The sequence below is a fragment of the Hemiscyllium ocellatum genome, chromosome 19 (assembly GCF_020745735.1).
Source record: "Hemiscyllium ocellatum isolate sHemOce1 chromosome 19, sHemOce1.pat.X.cur, whole genome shotgun sequence".
Classification (NCBI taxonomy): domain Eukaryota; kingdom Metazoa; phylum Chordata; class Chondrichthyes; order Orectolobiformes; family Hemiscylliidae; genus Hemiscyllium; species Hemiscyllium ocellatum.
The window spans coordinates 69,362,017-69,386,780 of NC_083419.1; the positions used below are offsets into that span (position 1 = coordinate 69,362,017).

At 51.4% G+C, this 24,764-nt stretch overlaps 1 protein-coding gene across 1 annotated transcript in view; it reads left to right on the plus strand.

The window, feature by feature from the left end:
• Positions 1 to 24,764, plus strand: part of LOC132825026 (F-actin-monooxygenase MICAL3-like) — a 483,930-nt gene that overhangs the window by 129,471 nt on the left and 329,695 nt on the right. The window contains exon 5 of the mRNA XM_060840028.1: positions 1,067 to 1,180. Within this exon, the coding sequence (XP_060696011.1) occupies positions 1,067 to 1,180 (114 nt within the window). The remainder of the gene's footprint in view (positions 1 to 1,066; positions 1,181 to 24,764) is intronic.

Below are 24,764 nucleotides of genomic sequence, written 5' to 3' on the forward strand. Positions count from 1 at the left end.
AGGCGCACACGTACACACACACACACACACACACACACTCAGGCGCACACGTACACACACACACACACACACACACTCAGGCGCACACGTACACACACACACACACACACACACACACACTCAGGCGCACACGTACACACACACACACACACACACACTCAGGCGCACACGTACACACACACACACACACACACACACACACTCAGGCGCACACGTACACACACACTCCTACTTCCGTTTAACCCTTCCCTGGCTATCCTGTCTCCCCTGATCCTCCTCGTTCTGCTGAAATCTCAGAACTGAGCTGGGAAGTAACATATTGCAATGTCCCCTTGGAATTTTGAAGTATAGGAACAGTTTCACTATATCCACACCTCTGTTACTCCATATCATTGCATTCAAATATATTTTCCGGATAACCTGTTTAGGTGGGTTTTTGTGTATATGTCCCAGAGGTTGACTTCCTTATGAGGGTGTTCAACATACTGCCTGGTGCTCGAGCTTTCTGACCTGAGAGGACAGCCCTGTAGCTCACTGTGATGCCTCCTGTTGTTGAATGTCTGGTGAACATAGAACATAGAACATAGAAGGATACAGCGCAGTACAGGCCCTTCGGCCCTCGATGTTGCGCCGACCGAATCCTACCTAACCTATACTAGCCCAATAACTTCCAAATGCCTATCCAATGCCCGCTTAAATGACCATAAAGAAGGAGAGTTCACCACTGATACGGGCAGGGCATTCCATGAACTCACAACCCGCTGTGTGAAGAATCTACCCCTAACATCGGTCCTATACCTACCACCCCTTAATTTAAAGCTATGTCCCCTAGTAACACCTGACTCCATTAGCGGTAAAAGGTTCTTAGTATCTACCCTATCTAAACCCCTAATCATCTTATACACTTCTATCAGATCTCCCCTAAAAGAGGAGTAGCAGTAAATTAGCAAGCAGTGTGCAGGGAGCAATCGGCTTATTGACTGAGTCTGAGAGTGTGGGTAGGAGCAGGGAATTCTGTCTGAACATGTTGAGTGCTGTCTATTCACAGCTGGTTCTGCACTGACAGGTATCCGACAGCTGCAGCTTGTTCTGCTGAAGATTGCCTTGATCTTGGGCATTGAGATCCATCTGAATGTGGAGTTCCGTGGGCTGCTCCCTCCCAGAGGCCAGAAAAACCCAAGTAAGTGAATTTAATAGAGACACTGGGTGCAAACTGCTCCTGGATGTAGTGAGGTGGAATGTGGGAAGGGCAGGGCAGAGGTTCTGGGGATGTGTGTGAGTAGATATGGTGCCATCCATTGGTGTGTAAGATGCTATTGGGGTGTGTGTGTGTATAAGGGACTGTCACTGTATGTATGAGAGGTGTCAGTGCGTATGTACACCAGAGGTGTGGGGGAGGGTATGTGTGTGTGTGTGCGCAAGAAGCTTATGTGTGAAAGGTGCTGTTGGTGTGTTATGATTGTGGGCAAGTAAGGTGCTGTTGTGTTTGTTTGAGGTGGTGTCAGTGTCTGGATGAGGAGCTGTCGATGTATGTGAGGAGTTGTGCATGTGTGTGACGTATTGTCAGTGTGTGTGTGTGTGTGAGAGACGTACTGTCAGTGTGTGTGTGTGTGTGTGACGTACTGTCAGTGTGTGTGTGAGACGTACTGTCAGTGTGTGTGTGTGAGAGACGTACTGTCAGTGTGTGTGAGAGACGTACTGTCAGTGTGTGTGAGAGACGTACTGTCAGTGTGTGTGTGTGTGTGTGTGAGAGACGTAATGTCAGTGTGTGTGTGTGACGTACTGTCAGTGTGTGTGTGACGTACTGTCAGTGTGTGTGTGTGTGTGAGAGACGTACTGTCAGTGTGTGTGTGTGTGTGAGAGACGTACTGTCAGTGTGTGTGAGAGACGTACTGTCAGTGTGTGTGAGAGACGTACTGTCAGTGTGTGTGAGAGACGTACTGTCAGTGTGTGTGTGACGTGCTGTCAGTGTGTGTGTGACGTGCTGTCAGTGTGTGTGTGACGTGCTGTCAGTGTGTGTGTGTGTGAGAGACGTGCTGTCAGTGTGTGTGTGTGTGACGTACTGTCTGTGTGTGTGTGTGGGTGTGTGAGACGTACTGTCAGTGTGTGTGTGTGAGACGTACTGTCAGTGTGTGTGTGTGAGACGTACTGTCAGTGTGTGTGTGTGAGACGTACTGTCAGTGTGTGTGTGTGAGACGTACTGTCAGTGTGTGTGTGTGTGAGAGACGTACTGTCAGTGTGTGAGAGACGTACTGTCAGTGTGTGAGAGACGTACTGTCAGTGTGTGTGTGACGTGCTGTCAGTGTGTGTGTGACGTGCTGTCAGTGTGTGTGTGACGTGCTGTCAGTGTGTGTGTGTGTGAGAGACGTGCTGTCAGTGTGTGTGTGTGTGACGTACTGTCTGTGTGTGTGTGTGGGTGTGTGAGACGTACTGTCAGTGTGTGTGTGTGAGACGTACTGTCAGTGTGTGTGTGTGAGACGTACTGTCAGTGTGTGTGTGTGTGTGAGACGTACTGTCAGTGTGTGTGTGTGTGAGAGACGTACTGTCAGTGTGTGAGAGACGTACTGTCAGTGTGTGTGTGACGTACTGTCAGTGTGTGTGTGACGTACTGTCAGTGTGTGTGTGACGTACTGTCAGTGTGTGTGTGACGTACTGTCAGTGTGTGTGTGTGACGTGCTGTCAGTGTGTGTGTGTGTGAGAGACGTGCTGTCAGTGTGTGTGTGTGTGACGTACTGTCTGTGTGTGTGTGTGGGTGTGTGAGACGTACTGTCAGTGTGTGTGTGTGAGACGTACTGTCAGTGTGTGTGTGTGAGACGTACTGTCAGTGTGTGTGTGTGTGAGACGTACTGTCAGTGTGTGTGTGTGAGACATACTGTCAGTGTGTGTGTGTGTGAGAGACGTACTGTCAGTGTGTGTGTGACGTACTGTCAGTGTGTGTGTGACGTACTGTCAGTTTGTGTGTGTGTGACGTACTGTCAGTTTGTGTGTGTGTGTGACGTGCTGTGTGTGTGTGAGACGTGCTGTCAGTGTGTATGTGTGAGATGTACTGTCAGTGGGTGTGTGTGTGAGACGTGCTGTCAGTGTGTGTGTGTGAAATGTACTGTCAGTGTGTGTGACGTACTGTCAATGTGTGTGTGTGTGTGTGATGTACTGTCAGTGTGGTGTGTGTGTGAGACGTATTGTCTGTGTGTGAGACGTGCTGTGTGTGAGAGAGACGTACTGTCAGTGTGGTGTGTATGTGTGAGATGTACTGTCAGTGTGTGTGTGTGTGTGTGTGTGAGAGAGAGAGAGAGACGTGCTGTCAGTGTGTGTGTGTGTGTGACGTACTGTCAGTGTGTGTGTGTGAGACATACTGTCAGTGTGTGTGTGTGTGAGAGACGTACTGTCAGTGTGTGTGTGACGTGCTGTCAGTGTGTGTGTGTGTGAGAGACGTGCTGTCAGTGTGTGTGTGTGTGACGTACTGTCTGTGTGTGTGTGTGGGTGTGTGAGACGTACTGTCAGTGTGTGTGTGTGAGACGTACTGTCAGTGTGTGTGTGTGAGACGTACTGTCAGTGTGTGTGTGTGAGACATACTGTCAGTGTGTGTGTGTGTGAGAGACGTACTGTCAGTGTGTGAGAGACGTACTGTCAGTGTGTGAGAGACGTACTGTCAGTGTGTGTGTGACGTGCTGTCAGTGTGTGTGTGACGTGCTGTCAGTGTGTGTGTGACGTGCTGTCAGTGTGTGTGTGTGTGAGAGACGTGCTGTCAGTGTGTGTGTGTGTGACGTACTGTCTGTGTGTGTGTGTGGGTGTGTGAGACGTACTGTCAGTGTGTGTGTGTGAGACGTACTGTCAGTGTGTGTGTGTGAGACGTACTGTCAGTGTGTGTGTGTGTGTGAGACGTACTGTCAGTGTGTGTGTGTGTGAGAGACGTACTGTCAGTGTGTGTGTGTGTGAGAGACGTACTGTCAGTGTGTGTGTGACGTACTGTCAGTGTGTGTGTGACGTACTGTCAGTGTGTGTGTGACGTACTGTCAGTGTGTGTGTGACGTGCTGTCAGTGTGTGTGTGACGTGCTGTCAGTGTGTGTGTGACGTGCTGTCAGTGTGTGTGTGTGTGAGAGACGTGCTGTCAGTGTGTGTGTGTGTGACGTACTGTCTGTGTGTGTGTGTGGGTGTGTGAGACGTACTGTCAGTGTGTGTGTGTGAGACGTACTGTCAGTGTGTGTGTGTGAGACGTACTGTCAGTGTGTGTGTGTGTGAGACGTACTGTCAGTGTGTGTGTGTGAGACATACTGTCAGTGTGTGTGTGTGTGAGAGACGTACTGTCAGTGTGTGTGTGACGTACTGTCAGTGTGTGTGTGACGTACTGTCAGTTTGTGTGTGTGTGACGTACTGTCAGTTTGTGTGTGTGTGTGACGTGCTGTGTGTGTGTGAGACGTGCTGTCAGTGTGTGTGTGTGAGACGTGCTGTCAGTGTGTATGTGTGAGATGTACTGTCAGTGGGTGTGTGTGTGAGACGTGCTGTCAGTGTGTGTGTGTGAAATGTACTGTCAGTGTGTGTGACGTACTGTCAATGTGTGTGTGTGTGTGTGATGTACTGTCAGTGTGGTGTGTGTGTGAGACGTATTGTCTGTGTGTGAGACGTGCTGTGTGTGAGAGAGACGTACTGTCAGTGTGGTGTGTATGTGTGAGATGTACTGTCAGTGTGTGTGTGTGTGTGTGTGTGTGAGAGAGAGAGAGACGTGCTGTCAGTGTGTGTGTGTGTGTGACGTACTGTCAGTGTGTGTGTGTGAGACATACTGTCAGTGTGTGTGTGTGTGAGAGACGTACTGTCAGTGTGTGTGTGACGTACTGTCAGTGTGTGTGTGACGTACTGTCAGTGTGTGTGTGACGTGCTGTCAGTGTGTGTGTGACGTGCTGTCAGTGTGTGTGTGTGTGTGACGTACTGTCGGTGTGTGTGTGTGTGTGTGTGTGACGTATTGTCAGTGTGTGTGTGTGTGTGTGTGTGTGACGTATTGTCAGTGTGTGTGTGTGTGTGTGTGACGTATTGTCTGTGTGTGTGTGTGTGTGTGACGTATTGTCAGTGTGTGTGTGTGTGTGTGTGACGTATTGTCAGTGTGTGTGTGTGTGACGTATTGTCAGTGTGTGTGACGTACTGTCTGTGTGTGTGTGTGTGTGTGACGTACTGTCTGTGTGTGTGTGTGTGTGTGACGTACTGTCTGTGTGTGTGTGTGTGTGTGACGTACTGTCAGTGTGGTGTGTGTGTGTGAGATGTACTGTCAGTGTGGTGTGTGTGTGAGATGTACTGTCAGTGTGTGTGTGAAACGTACAGTCAGTGTGTGTGTGTGATGTGCTGTCAGTGTGTGACATGCTGTCAGTGTGTGTGTGTGTGTGTGTGTGTGATGTACTGTCAGTGTGGTGTGTGTGTGTGAGACGTACTGTCTGTGTGTGTGTGAGACGTACTGTCTGTGTGTGTGTGAGACGTACTGTCTGTGTGTGTGTGAGACGTACTGTCAGTGAGGTGTGTGTGTGACGTACTGTCAGTGTGTGAGACGTGCTGTGTGTGAGAGAGACGTACTGTCAGTGTGGTGTGTATGTGTGAGATGTACTGTCAGTGTGTGTGTGTGTGAGAGAGAGAGACGTGCTGTCAGTGTGTGTGTGTGTGTGACGTGCTGTCAGTGTGTGTGTGTGTGTGACGTGCTGTCAGTGTGTGTGTGTGTGTGACGTGCTGTCAGTGTGTGTGTGTGTGTGACGTGCTGTCAGTGTGTGTGTGTGTGTGACGTGCTGTCAGTGTGTGTGTGTGACGTGCTGTCAGTGTGTGTGTGTGACGTGCTGTCAGTGTGTGTGTGTGTGACGTGCTGTCAGTGTGTGTGTGTGTGAGACGTGCTGTCAGTGTGTGTGTGTGTGAGACGTGCTGTCTGTGTGTGTGTGTGTGTGTGTGTGTGTGTGAGAGACGTACTGTCTGTGTGTGTGTGTGACGTACTGTCTGTGTGTGTGTGTGACGTACTGTCGGTGTGTGTGTGTGTGACGTACTGTCGGTGTGTGTGTGTGTGACGTACTGTCGGTGTGTGTGTGTGTGAGACGTACTGTCGGTGTGTGTGTGTGTGTGTGTGTGACGTGCTGTCAGTGTGTGTGTGTGACGTGCTGTCAGTGTGTGTGTGTGTGAGACGTGCTGTCTGTGTGTGTGTGTGTGTGTGTGTGTGTGTGTGTGAGACGTACTGTCGGTGTGTGTGTGACGTACTGTCGGTGTGTGTGTGTGACGTACTGTCGGTTTGTGTGTGTGTGACGTACTGTCGGTGTGTGTGTGTGTGACGTACTGTCGGTGTGTGTGTGTGTGAGACGTACTGTCGGTGTGTGTGTGTGTGAGTGACGAGCTGTCGGTGTGTGTGTGTGACGTACTGTCGGTGTGTGTGTGTGTGTGTGTGTGTGAGACGTACTGTCGGTGTGTGTGTGTGTGTGTGACGTATTGTCAGTGTGTGTGTGTGTGACGTATTGTCAGTGTGTGTGTGTGTGAGACGTACTGTCGGTGTGTGTGTGTGTGTGTGACGTGCTGTCAGTGTGTGTGTGTGTGAGACGTGCTGTCAGTGTGTGTGTGTGAGACGTGCTGTCAGTGTGTGTGTGTGTGTGAGACGTGCTGTCTGTGTGTGTGTGTGTGTGTGTGTGTGTGTGTGAGACGTACTGTCGGTGTGTGTGTGACGTACTGTCGGTGTGTGTGTGTGTGACGTACTGTCGGTGTGTGTGTGTGTGACGTACTGTCGGTGTGTGTGTGTGTGAGACGTACTGTCGGTGTGTGTGTGTGTGTGAGTGACGAGCTGTCGGTGTGTGTGTGTGACGTACTGTCGGTGTGTGTGTGTGTGACGTACTGTCGGTGTGTGTGTGTGTGTGTGTGAGACGTACTGTCGGTGTGTGTGTGTGTGTGACGTATTGTCAGTGTGTGTGTGTGTGACGTATTGTCAGTGTGTGTGTGTGTGACGTATTGTCAGTGTGTGTGTGTGTGAGACGTACTGTCGGTGTGTGTGTGTGTGAGTGACGTGCTGTCGGTGTGTGTGTGTGTGACGTACTGTCGGTGTGTGTGTGTGTGTGTGTGAGACGTACTGTCGGTGTGTGTGTGTGTGTGACGTATTGTCAGTGTGTGTGTGTGTGACGTATTGTCAGTGTGTGTGTGTGTGACGTATTGTCAGTGTGTGTGTGTGTGACGTATTGTCAGTGTGTGTGTGTGTGAGACGTACTGTCGGTGTGTGTGTGTGTGAGTGACGTGCTGTCGGTGTGTGTGTGTGTGACGTACTGTCGGTGTGTGTGTGTGTGTGTGTGAGACGTACTGTCGGTGTGTGTGTGTGTGTGACGTATTGTCAGTGTGTGTGTGTGTGACGTATTGTCAGTGTGTGTGTGTGTGAAGTATTGTCAGTGTGTGTGTGTGTGAGACGTACTGTCGGTGTGTGTGTGTGTGAGTGACGTGCTGTCGGTGTGTGTGTGTGACGTACTGTCGGTGTGTGTGTGTGTGACGTACTGTCGGTGTGTGTGTGTGACGTACTGTCGGTGTGTGTGTGAGACGTACTGTCGGTGTGTGTGTGTGTGTGAGACGTATTGTCAGTGTGTGTGTGTGTGACGTATTGTCAGTGTGTGTGTGTGTGACGTACTGTCGGTGTGTGTGTGTGTGTGACGTACTGTCGGTGTGTGTGTGTGTGACGTACTGTCGGTGTGTGTGTGTGTGACGTACTGTCGGTGTGTGTGTGTGTGTGTGTGTGTGACGTATTGTCAGTGTGTGTGTGTGTGACGTATTGTCAGTGTGTGTGTGTGTGACGTATTGTCAGTGTGTGTGTGTGTGACGTATTGTCAGTGTGTGTGTGTGTGACGTATTGTCTGTGTGTGTGTGTGACGTATTGTCTGTGTGTGTGTGTGACGTATTGTCAGTGTGTGTGTGTGTGACGTATTGTCAGTGTGTGTTTGTGTGACGTATTGTCAGTGTGTGTGTGTGACGTACTGTCAGTGTGTGTGTGACGTACTGTCAGTGTGTGTGTGACGTACTGTCAGTGTGTGTGTGTGTGTGTGAGACGTACTGTCAGTGTGATGTGTGTGTGTGACGTACTGTCAGTGTATGTGTGTGACGTACTGTCAGTGTGTGTGTGTGTGACGTACTGTCAGTGTGTGTGTGTGTGACGTACTGTCAGTGTGGTGTGTGTGTGTGAGAGATGTACTGTCAGTGTGGTGTGTGTGTGTGAGATGTACTGTCAGTGTGTGTGTGAAACGTACAGTCAGTGTGTGTGTGTGATGTGCTGTCAGTGTGTGACATGCTGTCAGTGTGTGAGAGACGTTCTGTGTGTGTGTGTGTGTGTGTGTGTGTGAGATGTGCTATCACTGTGTGTGTAAGAGACGTGCTGTCACTGTGTGTGTGAGAGAGATGTGCTGTCAGTATGTGTGTGAGACGTGCTGTCACAGTGTGTGTATGAGAGAGACGTGCTGTCAGTGTGTGTATGAGAGAGACGTGCTGTCAGTGTGTGTGAGAGAGACGTGCTGTCAGTGTGTGTGAGAGAGACATGCTGTCAGTGTGTGTGTGAGAGAGACGTGCTGTCAGTGTGTGTGTGAGAGAGACATGCTGTCAGTGTGTGTGTGAGCTGTGCTGTCAGTGTATGTGTGTGAGCTGTGCTGTCAGTGTGTGTGAGACGTGCTGTCAGTGTGTGTGAGACGTGCTGTCAGTGTGTGTGAGACGTGCTGTCAGTGTGTGTGTGAGCTGTGCTGTCAGTGTATGTGTGTGAGACGTGCTGTCAGTGTTTGAGAAACATGCTGTCAGTGTGTGTGTGAGGGTCATGCTGTCAGTGTCTGTAAGGGACGTGCTGTCAGCGTGTGTGAGACGTGCTGTCAGTGTCTGTGTGAGAGACGTGCTGTCAGTGTGTGTGTGAGAGAGACGTACTGTCAGTGTGGTGTGTGTGTAATGTACTGTCGGTATGTGTGTGTGACGTACTGTCGGTGTGTGTGTGTGTGACGTACTGTCGGTGTGTGTGTGTGTGACGTACTGTCGGTGTGTGTGTGACGTACTGTCGGTGTGTGTGTGACGTACTGTCGGTGTGTGTGTGACGTACTGTCGGTGTGTGTGTGACGTACTGTCGGTGTGTGTGTGACGTACTGTCGGGGTGTGTGTGTGTGTGTGAGATGTACTGTCTGTGTGTGTGTGTGACGTACTGTCTGTGTGTGTGTGTGTGACGTACTGTCTGTGTGTGTGTGTGTGACGTACTGTCTGTGTGTGTGTGTGTGACGTACTGTCAGTGTGGTGTGTGTGTGTGAGATGTACTGTCAGTGTGTGTGTGAAACGTACAGTCAGTGTGTGTGTGTGTGTGATGTGCTGTCAGTGTGTGACATGCTGTCAGTGTGTGTGAGACGTACTGTCCGTGTGTGTGTGTGTGACGTACTGTCAGTGTGTGTGTGTGTGTGTGTGTGAGATGTACTGTCAGTGTGGTGTGTGTGTGTGTGTGAGACGTACTGTCAGTGTGGTGTGTGTGTGTGTGTGAGACGTACTGTCTGTGTGTGTGTGTGACATACTGTCAGTGTGTGAGACGTGCTGTCTGTGTGTGTGAGACGTGCTGTCAGTGTGTGTGTGTGTGAGACGTACTGTCAGTGTGGTGTGTATGTGTGAGATGTACTGTCAGTGTGTGTGTGTGTGTGTGTGTGAGAGAGAGAGAGATGTACTGTCAGTGTGTGTGTGTGTGTGTGTGAGAGACGTGCTGTCAGTGTGTGTGTGAGAGACGTGCTGTCAGTGTGTGTGTGAGAGACGTGCTGTCAGTGTGTGTGTGTGTGAGACGTGCTGTCAGTGTGTGTGTGTGTGAGACGTGCTGTCAGTGTGTGTGTGTGTGAGACGTGCTGTCAGTGTGTGTGTGTGTGAGACGTGCTGTCAGTGTGAGTGTGTGTGTGTGACGTACTGTCAGTGTGTGTGTGTGTGTAATGTACTGTCAGTGTGGTGTGTGTGTGTAATGTACTGTCAGTGTGGTGTGTGTGTGTAATGTACTGTCAGTGTGGTGTGTGTGTCTGACGTACTGTCGGTGTGTGTGTGTGTCTGACGTACTGTCGGTGTGTGTGTGTGACGTACTGTCGGTGTGTGTGTGTGACGTACTGTCGGTGTGTGTGTGTGACGTACTGTCAGTGTGTGTGTGTGTGTGTGTGTGAGACGTACTGTCAGTGTGTGTGTGAGACGTACTGTCAGTGTGTGTGTGTGTGTGACATACTGTCAGTGTATGTGTGTGACTTACTGTCAGTGTGGTGTGTGTGTGTGTGAGACGTACTGTCAGTGTGTGTGTGTGTGACTTACTGTCAGTGTGGTGTGTGTGTGTGTGTGTGAGACGTACTGTCAGTGTGGTGTGTGTGTGAGAGATGTACTGTCTGTGTGTGTGTGAAACGTGCTGTCTGTGTGTGTGTGTGTGTGTGTGTGATGTGCTCTCAGTGTGTGACTTGCTGTCAGTGTGTGTGAGACGTACTGTCAGTGTATGTGTGTGAGACGTACTGTCAGTGTGTGTGTATGAGAGAGACGTGCTGTCAGTGTGTGTGTGAGAGAGACGTGCTGTCAGTGTGTGTGTGAGAGAGAAGTGCTGTCAGTGTGTGTGTGTGAGACGTGCGGTCTGTGTGTGTGTGTGTGAGAGAGAGACGTACTGTCTGTGTGTGTGTGTGAGACGTACTGTCTGTGTGTGTGTGTGACGTACTGTCTGTGTGTGTGTGACGTACTGTCAAGTGTGTGTGTGTGATATACTGTCTGTGTGTGTGTGTGTGACATACTGTCTGTGTGTGTGTGTGACGTACTGTCAGTGTGTGTGTGTGTGACGTACTGTCAGTGTATGTGTGTGTGTGACGTACTGTCAGTGTGTGTGTGAGACGTGCTGATAGTGTGTGTGTGTGTGACGTTGTGTGAGTGTGTGTGTGTGTGACGTTGTGTGAGTGTGTGTGTGTGACGTTGTGTGAGTGTGTGTGTGTGACGTTGTGTGAGTGTGTGTGTGTGACGTTGTGTGAGTGTGTGTGTGACGTTGTGTGTGTGTGACGTGCTGTCTGTGTGTGTGTGTGACGTGCTGTCTGTGTGTGTGAGACATGCGGTCAGTGTGTGTGTGTGAGACGTGCTGCCTGTGTGGTGTGTATGTGTGTGAGAGACGTACTGTCAGTGTGGTGTGTGTGTGTGTGAGACGTACTGTCATTGTGGTGTGTGTGTGTGTGTGTGTGAGACGTACTGTCATTGTGGTGTGTGTGTGTGTGTGTGAGACGTACTGTCAGTGTGGTGTGTGTGTGTGTGAGACGTACTGTCAGTGTGTGTGTGTGTGAGACGTACTGTCAGTGTGTGTGTGTGTGTGACGTACTGTCAGTGTGTGTGTGTGTGTGTGACGTACTGTCAGTGTGTGTGTGTGTGACGTACTGTCAGTGTGTGTGTGTGTGACGTATTGTCAGTGTGTGTGACGTACTGTCAGTGTGGTGTGTGTGTAATGTACTGTCGGTGTGTGTGAGAGACGTACTGTCAGTGTGTGTGTGTGACGTACTGTCAGTGTATGTGTGAGACTTACTGTCAGTGTGTGTGTGAGACTTACTGTCAGTGTGTGTGTGAGACTTACTGTCTGTGTGTGTGTGTGTGTGTGTGTGTGTGTGACGTACTGTCAGTGTGTGTGTGTGTGTGTGTGTGACGTACTGTCAGTGTGTGTGTATGTGTGACGTACTGTCAGTGTGGTGTGTGTGTAATGTACTGTCGGTGTGTGTGTGTGTAACGTACTGTCGGTGTGTGTGTGAGTGACGTACTGTCGGTGTGTGTGTGAGTGACGTACTGTCAGTGTGTGTCTGTGACGTACTGTCAGTGTGGTGTGTGTGTGAGATGTACTGTCAGTGTGTGTGTGTGAAACGTACAGTCAGTGTGTGTGTGTGTGTGTGTGTGTGTGTGTGTGTGATGTGCTGTCAGTGTGTGACATACTGTCAGTGTGTGAGAGACGTGCTGTCAGTGTGTGTGTGAGAGACGTGCTATACGTGTGAGTGATGTGCGGTCAGTGTGTGTATGCGACTTGCCGTCAGTGCGTGTGTGAGGGACGTGCTGTCACTGTGTGTGTGAGAGTCGTGCTGTCACTGTGTGTGTGAGAGACGTGCTGTCAGTGTGTCTGTGAGAGAGACGTGCTGTCAGTGTGTGTGTGAGAGAGACGTGCTGTCAGTGTGTGTGTGAGACGTGCGGTCAGTGTGTGTGTGTGTGTGAGACGTGCGGTCAGTGTGTGTGTGTATGTGACTTGCCGTCAGTGCGTGTGTGAGACGTGCCGTCAGTGCGTGGGTGAGGCGTGCAGTCAGTGTGCGTGAGAGACGTGCTGTCAGTATGTGTGTGTGTGAGACGTGCTGTCAGTGTGTGTGAGAGAGACGTGCTGTCAGTGTGTGTGAGAAAGACTTGCCGTCAGTGTGCGTGTGAGACGTGCTGTCAGTGTGTGTGTGAGACGTGCTGTCAGTGTGTGTGTGAGCTGTGCTGTCAGTGTGTGTGTGTGAGAGAGACGTGCTGTCACTGTGTGTGTGAGAGACGTGCTGTCTCTGTGTGTGTGCGAGACGTGCTGTCAGTGTGTGTGTGAGAGACGTGCTGTCACTGTGTGTGTGAGCTGTGCTGTCAGTGTATGCGTGTGTGAGACGTGCTGTCAGTGTGTGTGAGACGTGCTGTCAGTGTTTGTGTGAGATGTGCTATCAGTGTATGTGAGATGTGCTGTCAGTGTTTGAGAGACATGCTGTCAGTGTGTGTGTGAGAGTCATGCTGTCAGTGTGTGTGAGAGACGTGCGGTCAGTGGGTGTGTGAGAGACGTGCGGTCAGTGGGTGTGTGAGAGACGTGCGGTCAGTGGGTGTGTGAGAGACGTGCGGTCAGTGGGTGTGTGAGAGACGTGCGGTCAGTGGGTGTGTGAGAGACGTGCGGTCAGTGGGTGTGTGAGAGACGTGCGGTCAGTGGGTGTGTGAGAGACGTGCGGTCAGTGGGTGTGTGAGAGACGTGCGGTCAGTGGGTGTGTGAGAGACGTGCGGTCAGTGGGTGTGTGAGAGACGTGCGGTCAGTGGGTGTGTGAGAGACGTGCGGTCAGTGGGTGTGTGAGAGACGTGCGGTCACTGTGTGTGTGAGAGACGTGCTGTCACTGTGTGTGAGAGAGACGTGCTGTCAGTGTGTGTGCATGTGAGAGAGAGACGTACTGTCAGTGTGGTGTGTGTGTGTGAGACATGCTGTCTGTGTGTGTGTGCGTGAGACGTACTGTCAGTGTGGTGTGTGTGTAATGTACTGTCGGTGTGTGTGTGTGTGTGTGACGTACTGTCAGTGTGTGTGTGTGTGACGTACTGTCAGCGTGGTGTGTGTGTGAGGTGTACTGTCAGTGTGTGTGTGTGTGTGAAACGTACAGTCTGTGTGTGTGTGTGTGTGTGTGTGTGTGTGTGTGTGTGTGTGTGTGTGTGTGTGTATGATGGGCTGTCAGTGTGTGTGAGACGTAATGTCAGTGTGTGTGTGTGAAACGTTCAGTCAGTGTGTGTGTGTGTGTATGATGGGCTGTCAGTGTGTGACTTGTACTGTCAGTGTGTGTGTGTGAAACGTTCAGTCAGTGTGTGTGTGTGATGTGCTGTCAGTGGGTGACATACTGTCAGTGTGTGAGAGACGTGCTGTCAGTGTGTATGTGAGAGACGTGCTATAAGTGTGAGTGACGTGCGGTCAGTGTGTGTATGCGACTTGCTGTCATTGCATGTGTGAGGGACGGGCTGTCAGTTTGTGTGTGAGAGTCGTGCTGTCACTGTGTGTGTAAGAGACGTGCTGTCAGTGTGTGTGTGAGAGAGACGTGCGGTCAGTGTGTGTGTGTGAGACGTGTGGTCAGTGTGTGTGTGTGAGACGTGCGGTCAGTGTGTGTGTGTGTGTGTGAGACGTGCGGTCAGTGTGTGTATGCGACTTGCCGTCAGTGCGTGTGTGAGACGTGCCGTCAGTGCGTGGGTGAGGCGTGCAGTCAGTGTGTGTGTGAGAGACGTGCTGTCAGTGTGTGTGTGTGAGAGACGTGCTGTCAGTGTGTGTGTGACAGCTGTGCTGTCAGTGTGTGTGTGCGCGCGAGATGTGCTGTCAGTGTGTGTGTGAAACGTGCTGTCAGTGTGTGTGTGAAACGTGCTGTCAGTGTGTGTGTGAGACGTGCTGTGAGTGTGTGTGAGCAGCGTGCTGTGAGTGTGTGTGAGAGACGTGCTGTGAGCGTGTGTGAGAGAGACGTGCTGTCAGCGTGTGTGTGAGAGACGTGCTGTCAGTGTGTGTGTGTGTGTGTTTGAGAGACGTGCTGTCAGTACGTGTGTGAGAGAGACGTGCTGTCAGTACGTGTTTGAGAGAGACGTGCTGTCAGTACGTGTGTGAGAGAGACTTGCTGTCAGTGTGTGTGTGAGACGTGCTGTCAGTGTGTGTGTGAGACGTGCTGTCAGTGTGTGTGTGAGCGGTGCTGTCAGTGTGTGTGTGTGAGACGTGCTGTCAGTGTGTGTGTGCGAGACGTGCTGTCAGTGTGTGTATGTGAGAGACGTGCTGTCACTGTGTGTGAGAGACGTGCTGTCAGTGTGTGTGTGAGCTGTGCTGTCAGTGTATGTGTGTGAGCTGTGCTGTCAGTGTGTGTGAGACGTGCTGTCAGTGTGTGTGAGACGTGCTGTCAGTGTGTGTGAGACACGTGCTGTCAGTGTTTGAGACACGTGCTGTCAGTGTGTGTGTGAGGGTCGTGCTGTCAGTGTGTGTGAGACGTGCTGTCAATGTGTGTGTGTGTGTGACGTACTGTCAGTGTGTGTGTGTGACGTACTGTTAGTGTGTGTGTGTGATGCACTGTCAGTGTGTGTGTGTGTGAGACGTACTGTCAGTGTGGTGTGTGTGTGAGACGTACTGTCAGTGTGTGAGACGTGCTGTCTGTGTGTGTGAGACGTGCTGTCTGTGTGTGAGAGACGTACTGTCAGTGTGGTGTGTATGTGTGAGATGTACTGTCTGTGTGTGTGTGTGTGTGTGTGTGACGTACTGTCAGTGTGTGTGTGTGTGACGTACTGTCAGTGTGTGTGTGTGTGTGACGTACTGTCAGTGTGTGTGTGTGTGACGTACTGTCAGTGTGTGTGTGTGTGTGTGACGTACTGTCAGTGTGTGTGTGACGTACTGTCAGTGTGTGTGTGTGTGTGTGACGTACTGTCAGTGTGTGTGTGTGTGTGACATACTGTCAGTGTGTGTGTGTGTGACGTGCTGTCAGTGTGTGTGTGTGTGTGACGTGCTGTCAGTGTGTGTGTGTGTGTGTGAGACGTGCTGTCAGTGTGAGTGTGTGTGTGAGACGTACTGTCAGTGGTGTGTGTGTGTAATGTACTGTCAGTGTGTGTGTGTGACTTACTGTCTGTGTGTGTGACGTACTGTCAGTGTATGTGTGTGTGTGACGTACTGTCTGTGTGTGTGTGTGAGTGTGAGATGTACTGTCAGTGTGTGTGTGAAACGTACAGTCAGTGTGTGTGTGTGTGTGTGTGTGATGTGCTGTCAGTGTGTGACATACACACTGACAGTACGTCTCACACACACTGACAGTATGTCACACACACACATACACTGACAGTACGTCACACACACAGACAGTAAGTCACACACACACACTGACAGTACATTACACACACACACCACTGACAGTACGTCTCACACACACACTCACACTGACAGTACGTCTCACACACACTGACAGTACATCTCACACTCACACACACACACTGACAGTACGTCACACACACACATACACTGACAGTACGTCACACACACAGACAGTAAGTCACACACACACACTGACAGTACATTACACACACACACCACTGACAGTACGTCTCACACACACACTCACACTGACAGTACGTCTCACACACACTGACAGTATGTGAGAGATGTGCTATCACTGTGTGTGTGAGAGACGTGCTGTCAGTGCGTGTGTGAGAGACGTGCTGTCAGTGCGTGTGTGAGAGACGTGCTGTCAGTGCGTGTGTGAGAGACGTGCTGTCAGTGCGTGTGTGAGGGACGTGCTGTCAGTGCGTGTGTGAGGGACGTGCTGTCAGTGCGTGTGTGAGGGACGTGCTGTCAGTGTGTCTGTGTGAGGGACGTGCTGTCAGTGTGTCTGTGAGAGAGACGTGCTGTCAGTGTGTGTGTGAGAAAGACGTGCTGTCAGTGTGTGTGTGAGACGTGCGGTCATTGTGTGTGTGTGAGACGTGCCGTCAGTGCGTGTATGTGACTTGCCGTCAGTGCATGGGTGAGGCGTGCAGTCAGTGTGCGTGACAGACGTGCTGTCAGTGTGCGTGAGAGACGTGCTGTCAGTGTGTGTGTGTGAGACGTGCTGTCAGTATGTGTGTGAGAGAGACGTGCTGTCAGTGTGTGTGAGAGAGACGTGCTGTCAGTGTGTGTGAGAGAGACGTGCTGTCAGTGTGTGTGAGAGAGACGTGCTGTCAGTGTGTGTGAGAGAGACGTGCTGTCAGTGTGTGCGTGAGATGTGCTGTCAGTGTGTGCGAGACGTGCTGTCAGTGTGTGTGTGTGAGAGACGTGCTGTCACTGTGTGTGTGAGAGACGTGCTGTCACTGTGTGTGTGAGAGACGTGCTGTCACTGTGTGTGTGAGAGACGTGCTGTCACTGTGTGTGTGAGAGACGTGCTGTCACTGTGTGTGAGACGTGCTGTCACTGTGTGTGAGACGTGCTGTCAGTGTATGTGAGACGTGCTGTCAGTGTTTGAGAGACATGCTGTCAGTGTGTGTGTGAGAGTCATGCTGTCAGTGTGTGTGAGAGACGTGCGGTCAGTGGGCGTGTGAGAGACGTGCTGTCACTGTGTGTTTGAGAGACGTGCTGTCAGTGTGTGTGTGTGTGTGAGAGAGACGTACTGTCAGTGTGGTGTGTGTGTGTGTGAGATGTGCTGTCAGTGTGTGTGTGTGTGTGAGACGTGCTGTCTGTGTGTGTGTGTGTGTGTGTGTGAGAGAGAGACGTACTGTCAGTGTGGTATGTGTGTAATGTACTGTCGGTGTGTGTGTGTGTATGTGAGACGTACTGTCAGTGTGGTGTGTGTGTGACGTACTGTCTGTGTGTGTGTGTGACGTACTGTCTGTGTGTGTGTGTGACGTACTGTCTGTGTGTGTGTGTGACGTACTGTCTGTGTGTGTGTGTGACGTACTGTCTGTGTGTGTGTGTGTGATGTGCTGTCAGTGTGTGACATACTGTCAGTGTGTGAGAGACGTGCTGTCAGTGTGTGTGTGAGAGACGTGCTATAAGTGTGAGTGACGTGCGGTCAGTGTGTGTATGCGACTTGCCGTCAGTGCGTGTGTGAGGGACGGGCTGTCAGTGTGTGTGTGAGAGTCGTGCTGTCACTGTGTGTGTAAGAGACGTGCTGTCACTGTGTGTGTGAGAGAGATGTGCTGCCAGTGCGTGTGAGAGACGTGCTGTCATTTTGTGTGTGAGATGTGCGGTCAGTGTGTGTGTGTGAGACGTGCGGTCAGTGTGTGTATGCGACTTGCCGTCAGTGCGTGGGTGAAACGTACAGTCAGTGTGTGTGTGTGTGTGTGTGTGTGTGTGTGTGTGTGTATGTGTATGATGGGCTGTCAGTGTGTGTGAGACGTACTGTCAGTGTGTGTGTGTGAAACGTTTAGTCAGTGTGTGTGTGTGTGTGTATGATGGGCTGTCAGTGTGTGACATACTGTCAGTGTGTGTGAGATGTACTGTCAGTGTGTGTGTGTGTAACGTTCAGTCAGTGTGTGTGTGTGATGTGCTGTCAGTGGGTGACATACTGTCAGTGTGTGAGAGACGTGCTGTCAGTGTGTATGTGAGAGACGTGCTATAAGTGTGAGTGACGTGCGGTCAGTGTGTGTATGCGACTTGCCGTCATTGCGTGTGTGAGGGACGGGCTGTCAGTTTGTGTGTGAGAGTCGTGCTGTCACTGTGTGTGTAAGAGACGTGCTGTCAGTGTGTGTGTGAGAGAGACGTGCGGTCAGTGTGTGTGTGTGAGACGTGCGGTCAGTGTGTGTGTGTGAGACGTGCGGTCAGTGTGTGTATGCGACTTGCCGTCAGTGCGTGTGTGAGACGTGCCGTCAGTGCGTGGGTGAGGCGTGCAGTCAGTGTGTGTGTGAGAGACGTGCTGTCAGTGTGTGTGTGACAGCTGTGCTGTCAGTGTGTGTGTGCGCGCGAGATGTGCTGTCAGTGTGTGTGTGAAACGTGCTGTCAGTGTGTGTGTGAAACGTGCTGTCAGTGTGTGTGTGAAACGTGCTGTCAGTGTGTGTGTGAAACGTGCTGTCAGTGTGTGTGTGAGACGTGCTGTGGGTGTGTGTGAGCAGCGTGCTGTGAGTGTGTGTGAGAGAGACGTGCTGTCAGCGTGTGTGAGAGACGTGCTGTCAGTGTGTGTGTGTGTGTGTGTGCGAGACGTGCTGTCAGTGTGTGTTTGAGAGACGTGCTGTCAGTACGTGTGTGAGAGAGACGTGCTGTCAGTACGTGTGTGAGAGAGACTTGCTGTCAGTGTGTGTGTGAGACGTGCTGTCAGTGTGTGTGTGAGACGTGCTGTCAGTGTGTGTGTGAGACGTGCTGTCAGTGTGTGTGTGAGCGGTGCTGTCAGTGTGTGTATGTGCGAGACGTGCTGTCAGTGTGTGTATGTGAGAGACGTGCTGTCACTGTGTGTGTGAGAGATGTGCTGTCAGTCTATGTGTGTGAGCTGTGCTGTCAGTGTGTGTGAGACGTGCTGTCAGTGTGTGTGAGCTGTGCTGTCAGTGTGTGTGTGTGAGACGTGCTGTCAGTGTTTGAGACACGTGCTGTCAGTGTGTGTGTGAGGGTCGTGCTGTCAGTGTGTGTGAGACGTGCTGTCAATGTGTGTGTGTGTGAGACGTACTGTCAGTGTGTGTGTGTGTGACGTACTGTCATTGTGTGTGTGTGACGTACTGTCATTGTGTGTGTGTGACGTACTGTCAGTGTGTGTGTGTGTGTGATGCACTGTCAGTGTGGTGTGTGTGTGTGAGACGTACTGTCAGTGTGGTGTGTGTGTGAGACGTACTGTCAGTGTGTGAGACGTGCTGTCTGTGTGTGTGAGACGTACTGTCAGTGTGTGTGTGTGTGTGACGTACTGTCAGTGTGTGTGACGTACTGTCAGTGTGTGTGTGTGTGTGTGATGCACTGTCAGTGTGGTGTGTGTGTGTGTGAGACGTACTGTCAGTGTGGTGTGTGTGTGAGACGTACTGTCAGTGTGTGAGATGTACTGTCTGTGTGTGTGAGACGTGCTGTCTGTGTGTGTGTGTGACGTGCTGTCAGTGTGTGTGTGTGAGAGACGTACTGTCAGTGTGGTGTGTATGTGTGAGATGTTCTGTCTGTGTGTGTACGTGTGTGTGTGTGTGTGTGTGTGTGTGTGTGTGTGTGTGTGTGTGTGTGTGTGTGTGTGTGAGAGAGATGTACTGTCAGTGTGTGTGTGTGACGTACTGTCAGTGTGTGTGTGTGTGTGTGTGACGTACTGTCAGTGTGTGTGTGTGTGTGTGATGCACTGTCAGTGTGGTGTGTGTGTGTGTGTGTGTGAGACGTACTGTCAGTGTGGTGTGTGTGTGAGACGTACTGTCAGTGTGGTGTGTGTGTGAGACGTACTGTCAGTGTGTGAGACGTGCTGTCTGTGTGTGTGTGACGTGCTGTCAATGTGTGTGTGTGTGTGACGTGCTGTCAATGTGTGTGTGTGTGTGAGACGTACTGTCAGTGTGTGTGTGTGTGTGACGTACTGTCAGTGTGTGTGTGTGATGCACTGTCAGTGTGGTGTGTGTGTGTGTGAGACGTACTGTCAGTGTGGTGTGTGTGTGAGACGTGCTGTCTGTGTGTGTGAGACGTGCTGTCTGTGTGTGTGAGACGTGCTGTCTGTGTGTGTGTGACGTGCTGTCAGTGTGTGTGTGTGAGAGACGTACTGTCAGTGTGGTGTGTATGTGTGAGATGTACTGTGTGTGTGTGTGTGTGTGTGTGTGTGTGTGAGAGATGTACTGTCAGTGTGTGTGTGTGTGTGTGAGACGTACTGTCAGTGTGTGTGTGTGACGTACTGTCAGTGTGTGTGTGTGTGTGACGTACTGTCAGTGTGTGTGTGTGTGTGACGTACTGTCAGTGTGTGTGTGTGTGTGAGATGTACTGTCAGTGTGTGTGTGTGAAACGTACAGTCAGTGTGTGTGTGATGTGCTGTCAGTGTGTGACATACTGTCAGTGTGTGTGAGACGTACTGTCAGTGTGTATGTGAGAGATGTGCTATCACTGTGTGTGTGAGAGACGTGCTGTCAGTGCGTGTGTGAGGGACGTGCTGTCAGTGTGTCTGTGAGAGAGACGTGCTGTCAGTGTGTGTGTGAGAGAGACGTGCTGTCAGTGTGTGTGTGAGAGAGACGTGCTGTCAGTGTGTGTGTGAGAGAGACGTGCTGTCAGTGTGTGTGTGAGACGTGCGGTCAGTGTGTGTGTGTGAGACGTGCCGTCAGTGCGTGTATGTGACTTGCCGTCAGTGCATGGGTGAGGCGTGCAGTCAGTGTGCGTGACAGACGTGCTGTCAGTGTGCGTGAGAGACGTGCTGTCAGTGTGTGTGTGTGAGACGTGCTGTCAGTATGTGTGTGAGAGAGACGTGCTGTCAGTGTGTGTGAGAGAGACGTGCTGTCAGTGTGTGTGTGTGAGACGTGCTGTCAGTATGTGTGTGAGAGAGACGTGCTGTCAGTGTGTGTGAGAGAGACGTGCTGTCAGTGTGTGTGAGAGAGACGTGCTGTCAGTGTGTGTGAGAGAGACTTGCTGTCAGTGTGTGTGTACGAGACGTGCTGTCAGTGTGTGTATGTGAGAGACGTGCTGTCACTGTGTGTGAGAGACGTGCTGTCACTGTGTGTTTGAGAGACGTGCTGTCAGTGTGTGTGTGTGTGTGTGTGTGTGTGTGTTGTGTGTGTGAGAGAGAGACGTACTGTCAGTGTGGTGTGTATGTGTGAGATGTGCTGTCAGTGTGTGTGTGTGTGAGACGTGCTGTCTGTGTGTGTGTGTGTGTGTGACGTACTGTCAGTGTGGTATGTGTGTAATGTACTGTCGGTGTGTGTGTGTGAGACGTACTGTCTGTGTGTGTGTGTGACGTACTGTCAGTGTGTGTGTGCGTGCGCGAGACGTGCTGTCAGTGTGTGTGTGAAATGTGCTGTCAGTGTGTGTGTGAGACGTGCTGTGAGTGTATGGGAGCAGCGTGCTGTGAGTGTGTGTGAGAGAGACGTGCTGTCAGCGTGTGTGTGAGAGCTGTGCTGTCAGTGTGTGTATGTGAGAGACGTGCTGTCACTGTGTGTGTGAGAGACGTGCTGTCACTGTGTGTGTGAGCTGTGCTGTCAGTGTATGTGTGTGAGCTGTGCTGTCAGTGTATGTGTGTGAGCTGTGCTGTCAGTGTGTGTGAGACGTGCTGTCAGTGTGTGTGAGCTGTGCTGTTAGTGTATGTGTGAGGGTCGTGCTGTCAGTGTGTGTGTGAGGGTCGTGCTGTCAGTGTGTGTGAGACGTGCTGTCAGTGTGTGTGTGTGTGTGTGTGTGAGAGACGTACTGTCAGTGTGTGTGTGTGTGTGACGTACAGTCAGTGTGTGGGTGTGTATGATGGGCTGTCAGTGTGTGACATACTGTCAGTGTGTGTGAGACGTACTGTCAGTGTGTGTGTGTGAAACGTACAGTCAGTGTGTGTGACGTACTGTCACTGTGTGTGTGTGTGTGAGATGTAAAGTCAGTGTGTGTGTGTGAAACGTTCAGTGTGTGTGTGTGTGTGTGTGATGTGCTGTCAGTGGGTGACATACTGTCAGTGTGTGAGAGACGTGCTGTCAGTGTGTGTGTGAGAGACGTGCTATAAGTGTGAGTGACGTGCGGTCAGTGTGTGTATGCGACTTGCCGTCAGTGTGTGTGTGAGGGACGGGCTGTCAGTGTGTGTGTGAGAGTCGTGCTGTCACTGTGTGTGTAAGAGACGTGCTGTCACTGTGTGTGTGAGAGAGATGTGCTGTCAGTGCGTGTGAGAGACGTGCTGTCATTTTGTGTGTGAGATGTGCGGTCAGTGTGTGTGTGTGAGACGTGCGGTCAGAGTGTGTGTGTGTGAGATGTGCGGTCAGTGTGTGTGTGTGAGACGTGCGGTCAGAGTGTGTGTGTGTGAGACGTGCGGTCAGTGTGTGTATGCGACTTGCCGTCAGTGCGGGTGTGAGACGTGCCGTCAGTGCGTGGGTGAGGCGTGCAGTCAGTGTGTGTGTGCGAGACGTGCTGTCAGTGTGTGTGACAGCTGTGCTGTCAGTGTGTGTGTGTGCGAGACGTGCTGTCAGTGTGTGTGTGTGAGAGACGTGCTGTCACTGTGTGTGTGAGAGACGTGCTGTCACTGTGTGTGTGAGAGACGTGCTGTCACTGTGTGTGAGACGTGCTGTCACTGTGTGTGAGACGTGCTGTCAGTGTATGTGAGACGTGCTGTCAGTGTTTGAGAGACATGCTGTCAGTGTGTGTGTGAGAGTCATGCTGTCAGTGTGTGTGAGAGACGTGCGGTCAGTGGGCGTGTGAGAGACGTGCTGTCACTGTGTGTTTGAGAGACGTGCTGTCAGTGTGTGTGTGTGTGTGAGAGAGACGTACTGTCAGTGTGGTGTGTATGTGTGAGATGTGCTGTCAGTGTGTGTGTGTGTGTGTGTGAGACGTGCTGTCTGTGTGTGTGTGTGTGTGTGAGAGAGAGACGTACTGTCAGTGTGGTATGTGTGTAATGTACTGTCGGTGTGTGTGTGTGTATGTGAGACGTACTGTCAGTGTGGTGTGTGTGTGTAATGTACTGTCTGTGTGTGTGTGTGACGTACTGTCTGTGTGTGTGTGTGTGATGTGCTGTCAGTGTGTGACATACTGTCAGTGTGTGAGAGACGTGCTGTCAGTGTGTGTGTGAGAGACGTGCTATAAGTGTGAGTGACGTGCGGTCAGTGTGTGTATGCGACTTGCCGTCAGTGCGTGTGTGAGGGACGGGCTGTCAGTGTGTGTGTGAGAGTCGTGCTGTCACTGTGTGTGTAAGAGACGTGCTGTCACTGTGTGTGTGAGAGAGATGTGCTGTCAGTGCGTGTGAGAGACGTGCTGTCATTTTGTGTGTGAGATGTGCGGTCAGTGTGTGTGTGTGAGACGTGCGGTCAGAGTGTGTGTGTGTGAGACGTGCGGTCAGTGTGTGTATGCGACTTGCCGTCAGTGCGTGGGTGAAACGTACAGTCAGTGTGTGTGTGTGTGTGTGTGTATGATGGGCTGTCAGTGTGTGACATACTGTCAGTGTGTGTGAGATGTACTGTCAGTGTGTGTGTGTGTAACGTTCAGTCAGTGTGTGTGTGAGATGTGCTGTCAGTGGGTGACATACTGTCAGTGTGTGAGAGACGTGCTGTCAGTGTGTATGTGAGAGACGTGCTATAAGTGTGAGTGACGTGCGGTCAGTGTGTGTATGCGACTTGCCGTCATTGCGTGTGTGAGGGACGGGCTGTCAGTTTGTGTGTGAGAGTCGTGCTGTCACTGTGTGTGTAAGAGACGTGCTGTCAGTGTGTGTGTGAGAGAGACGTGCGGTCAGTGTGTGTGTGTGAGACGTGCGGTCACTGTGTGTGTGTGAGACGTGCGGTCAGTGTGTGTGTGTGTGTGTGAGACGTGCGGTCAGTGTGTGTATGCGACTTGCCGTCAGTGCGTGTGTGAGACGTGCCGTCAGTGCGTGGGTGAGGCGTGCAGTCAGTGTGTGTGTGAGAGACGTGCTGTCAGTGTGTGTGTGACAGCTGTGCTGTCAGTGTGTGTGTGCGCGCGAGATGTGCTGTCAGTGTGTGTGTGAAACGTGCTGTCAGTGTGTGTGTGAAACGTGCTGTCAGTGTGTGTGTGAAACGTGCTGTCAGTGTGTGTGTGAGACGTGCTGTGGGTGTGTGTGAGCAGCGTGCTGTGAGTGTGTGTGAGAGAGACGTGCTGTCAGCGTGTGTGTGAGAGACGTGCTGTCAGTGTGTGTGTGTGTGTGTGTGCGAGACGTGCTGTCAGTGTGTGTTTGAGAGACGTGCTGTCAGTACGTGTGTGAGAGAGACGTGCTGTCAGTACGTGTGTGAGAGAGACTTGCTGTCAGTGTGTGTGTGAGACGTGCTGTCAGTGTGTGTGTGAGACGTGCTGTCAGTGTGTGTGTGAGCGGTGCTGTCAGTGTGTGTGTGAGACGTGCTGTCAGTGTGTGTGTGCGAGACGTGCTGTCAGTGTGTGTATGTGAGAGACGTGCTGTCACTGTGTGTGTGAGAGATGTGCTGTCAGTGTGTGTGTGAGCTGTGCTGTCAGTTTATGTGTGTGAGCTGTGCTGTCAGTGTGTGTGAGACGTGCTGTCAGTGTGTGTGAGCTGTGCTGTCAGTGTGTGTGTGTGAGACGTGCTGTCAGTGTTTGAGACACGTGCTGTCAGTGTGTGTGTGTGTATGATGGGCTGTCAGTGTGTGACATACTGTCAGTGTGTGTGAGACGTACTGTCAGTGTGTGTGTGTGAAACGTACAGTCAGTGTGTGTGACGTACTGTCACTGTGTGTGTGTGTGTGTAATGTACTGTCTGTGTGTGTGTGTGACGTACTGTCTGTGTGTGTGTGTGTGATGTGCTGTCAGTGGGTGACATACTGTCAGTGTGTGAGAGACGTGCTGTCAGTGTGTGTGTGAGAGACGTGCTATAAGTGTGAGTGACGTGCGGTCAGTGTGTGTATGCGACTTGCCGTCAGTGTGTGTGTGAGGGACGGGCTGTCAGTGTGTGTGTGAGAGTCGTGCTGTCACTGTGTGTGTAAGAGACGTGCTGTCACTGTGTGTGTGAGAGAGATGTGCTGTCAGTGCGTGTGAGAGACGTGCTGTCATTTT